The sequence below is a fragment of the Gigantopelta aegis genome, chromosome 7, assembly GCF_016097555.1.
Source record: "Gigantopelta aegis isolate Gae_Host chromosome 7, Gae_host_genome, whole genome shotgun sequence".
Classification (NCBI taxonomy): Eukaryota; Metazoa; Mollusca; class Gastropoda; order Neomphalida; family Peltospiridae; genus Gigantopelta; species Gigantopelta aegis.
This window is the reverse complement of record NC_054705.1, coordinates 40,500,822-40,504,760: the sequence shown is the minus strand read 5'-3', so window position 1 is coordinate 40,504,760 and position 3,939 is coordinate 40,500,822. Positions and strand designations below refer to the sequence as shown.

Genomic DNA, 3,939 nt, shown 5'->3' with positions numbered 1-3,939 from the left:
AAAAAAAGAAAAAAAAAGGAAAAAGGACAAAGGAAAAAAGAAAAAGAAAAGAAAAAACGCAACACGAGAACTTTCGAAATAAATAATACTGTATTTACATAATGGCGCACCTCTCTTTCAGCTTTGACATTTTATAGTTCTCTGGTCTCCTGCCCGACCAGAACCCGATATTTCGACACTCTGTGACAATGAACTCGTCCACCCGCACCCCGTAGAATATCTCCACCTCGTCCAGGCTGAGTCGCGACACGTTCAGGGGAACACTCGGCTTCCGGAGGGCAGTTTCCACTTCCGGTTTAATCACGTGATGGTCTAATGGCCCGCCCAAATAGTTCCGGGTAGCCAGTTCCAGGTTCACAGCGGGCAAAGCTGAAAGATAAAAATATCAGTTTGTGATTTAGCGGATGAATGAATGGGTTTATCTGGAAAGAAAGAAAGAAATGTTTTATTTAACGACGCACTCAACACATTTTATTTACGGTTATATGGCGTCAGACATATGGTTAAGGACCACACAGATTTGGAGAGGAAACCCGCTGTCGCCACATAGGCTACTCTTTTAACGACAGGCAGCAAGGGATCTTTTATTTGCGCTTCCCACAGGCAGGATAGCACAAACCATGACCTTTGTGGAACCAATTATGGATCACTGGTCGGTGCAAGTGGTTTACACCTACCCAATGAGCCTTGCGGAGCACTCACTCAGGGTTTGGAGTCGGTATCTGGATTAAAAATCCCATGCCTCGACTGGGATCCGAACCCAGTACCTACCAGCCTGTAGACCGATGGCTAACCACGACGCCACCGAGGCCGGTCGGGTTTATCTGGAAGTCTGTAAGTAATGGAGGATGGATGGATGGATGGATGGATGGATGAATTAGTTAATGAAACGAATGAATGAATGGAGGGATGAATGAATGGGATTATCTGTTAGAATACAGGCGATGGTGCAATGATGGATAGAAGGATGAATGAACGGATGGATGAATGAATGGATGGGTGAATGAATTAATTAATGTTTTTACAATCTTCACATAAGAATAAAACATGTATCTTGTTTTGGAAACACTTTTCGGTTTCTTATTACATCAAGCCAACCTAGAACTTTAAACCAAAAGAAAATCCCACAAACAAATTTAAAAAAATAATAATAATAAAAAATTAAAATGTTAAAATCACTCCAAATCACAAAACAAAACAAAAATACTATAAAATATTTACTGATACGAAATATAGACTTTTTATACTCCCCTTACTGGTGCTTTCAAAATAAACACGGAAAATACAACTGAAACGAAAAATGATGTGCTACTGTCTAACCTCTCTGGTTTAGTAGGAACTGAAAGGCGGGAATCACCGACTGCGGGTCGAGGAGGTGGAGCTTGACGAACAACACGTTCATGTCGCGGTTATACTCCTCCTCGGAGTATTTCCCCTTTACTATCAGCTTTAGCATCTCTCTCGTCCACGACGGCTCCGTGATGTGAGTGATCAGTTTCTCGGCCCATATATGGCTGCAAGAAATTCGTATATGGGTTAAACGTCAGGTGGGGTTTTTTGTGCTTTTTTTAAAAAAGAACAAAAAAAACATCGTGTGTAGGTTAAGTATAGTTTGGGGGTTTTTGTGTGTTTTTTGTGTTTGTTTGTTTGTTTGTTTGTTTTTTGTTTTTTTGTTGTTGTTGTTGTTTTTTTTTGGGGGGAGAGGGTATTGGTGTCTAAATCGGCCTCGGTGGTCTAGTGATTAAGTCATCGGACGTAAGGCCGGTAGGGTAAGTAAGGGAAGGGAACTCTAATAACGTTCCCATATCAAAAAGCTTCAGGCACGCCTATCCCAGATTTAACCTCTGACTTCGCCAGTGACTAGTTCCGGAACAGGAGTGGGAGTGAGTTTGAGATGGGCGTAATTTAGAAAAAAATGAGTTCAAGTTGAGAAAACATGTCTGGTCAAAAATTAAGAGGCGAAACAAAAAAATAGAGTGCTCGTCCAAAATTTGAAGGTGATTTGAGCAATTTAGACGGATTGCCAAAAACAAAGGGTATTTACAACAACAACAAAATAACAATAATAATAAAATAAAAAAATAATAATAATAGTAATTTAGAAATGACGATCAAAACATTTAAATGAGGTCGGTAGGTACTAGGATCGCACCTCAGTTCCGGATCCCACTAACCACTAACCCACTGACAGCCCAGATAACTGAGGTGTGTGTGTGCCCAGGACAGCGTGATTGAACCTTAATTGGATATACACACGAAAATCAGTATAAATGGATGAACTGTTACTCTATTGTGTTACTCGAATTAGGTCAACTTTTTTACTTTCACTATTACTCTATTTCCGGGAATCTTATTATTCTATTACTGTAACATGGACTATATTTATTGTATATGTCTTTCATCAGATGCTTACCTCTCATCCCCGAGGAAATCTTTGAAACATATTCCAGTTTTCGCGTCTCTCACTATCTCGGGGTAGACTTGAGCGTAGAGAGAAAAACCTGCAAACAAACGAAGACAGAAGAATAAAACGGTATTTTAAGAGAAGATTTCATTGTGATATGATTGACAGTTTAAAGTTTGCTTTTTGTTTAACCACATCACTAAAGCACATTGATTTATTAATCATCGGTTATTGGATGTTGGTAATTTTGACATAATTATAGTCTTAAGAAACCCCTTCATTTTTGCATTAGTAGCAAGGGATCTTTTATATGCAGTATTCCACAGACAGGGTGGCACATAGCAAACGAGCGCTTTACCACTGGGCTACGTCCCGCCCAAAAGAGAGACAGAGATATAGATAGAACAGGGGGGAGGGAGGGAGAGAGAGAGAGAGAGAGAGAGAGAGAGAGAGAGAGAGGAGAGAGGAGAGAGAGAGGAGGAGGAGGAATGGGTGAGAGACAGAGATAGTGAGTGAGAGAGAGAGAGGGAGTGAAATACACAGAGAGACGGAGAAAAGAGAGCCAGAGAGAGAGAGAGAGAGAGAGAGAGGGGAGGAGGAGGAGGTGAGAGACAGAAAGACAGATAAAAGAGAGAGAGCCAGAGAGAAGAGGGAGGGAAAGAACAGAGAGAGAGAGAGGTGGGATAGAGAGAGAGAGAGAGGGGAGGGATGGGAGTGAAATAGCACACAACAAAGAGAGAGAGAGAGAGAGAGACGGAGAAAGAAAGAGAGAGAGAGAGAGAGAGAGAGAGAGAGAGAGAGAGAGGAGGAGGAGGTGAGAGACAGAAAGACAGATAAAAGAGAGAGCCAGAGAGAGAGGGAGGGAGAAAGACACACAGAGAGAGAGAGAGAGAGAGAGAGAGAGAGAGAGAGAGAGAGAGAGAGAGAGAGAGAGTGGGCTATTCTAACTCTGTGTTACCGAGTTTCTTCCACTGCAGACTCTCGTACACGTCTCTCAGGTACGTCTCGACGGCGTCTTTCTTGAGCGTCGCGTGAAACTTGAACTCGTCCTTGCAGCGCGTTATCGTCTGCGCCACCAACGCCGTCGCCAGCTTCGTCAGCGGAAACGAGCCCACGTCAAGGCCATCCAGCAGCGGATGCGCGGTGGCCGTGGGGAAGAAAGTGTCGTTGGATGCGGGGGTCCATGCGGACCACAGTTGAAGAGAAGTCGCCAACTCCGCGCCCTCAGACACCATGGTCGTGGGATCATGGTGGGAAATGAAACGGCGACAGCGCATTGTAGGACGGACACAGAAAGCTTGTCACTCATTGGTCGGTCTGGTGGTGCGGTGTAAAGGGAAGACACGAGGGAATTACTGAGAGTCATGTTCAAAGAATATTAGTGTCTTGGCGTATCGGTGTATTTCTTCAAACGTTGTGTGGTTTGGTCTTTTTTATCTGAAAGGCCATATGAACAAAAAAGACATAAAAAAAAAATATAAAGATAACGAAACATAACCTTTTAATGCTACTACCATTACTTTAATGACAGTGCA

At 42.8% G+C, this 3,939-nt stretch overlaps 1 protein-coding gene across 1 annotated transcript; it reads right to left on the bottom strand.

Moving 5' to 3' along the window:
- Positions 1–71: 71 nt before the first annotated feature.
- Positions 72–3,639, bottom strand: LOC121378084. The gene is made up of 4 exons (XM_041506184.1): positions 3,363–3,639; positions 2,414–2,501; positions 1,321–1,514; positions 72–369 (listed from the first exon to the last, which is right to left on the bottom strand). The coding sequence occupies exons 1-4, from the start codon at positions 3,637–3,639 to the stop codon at positions 95–97; spliced, it is 834 nt and encodes a 277-aa protein (XP_041362118.1). The 3' UTR covers positions 72–94.
- Between the last annotated feature and the right edge of the window lie 300 nt (positions 3,640–3,939).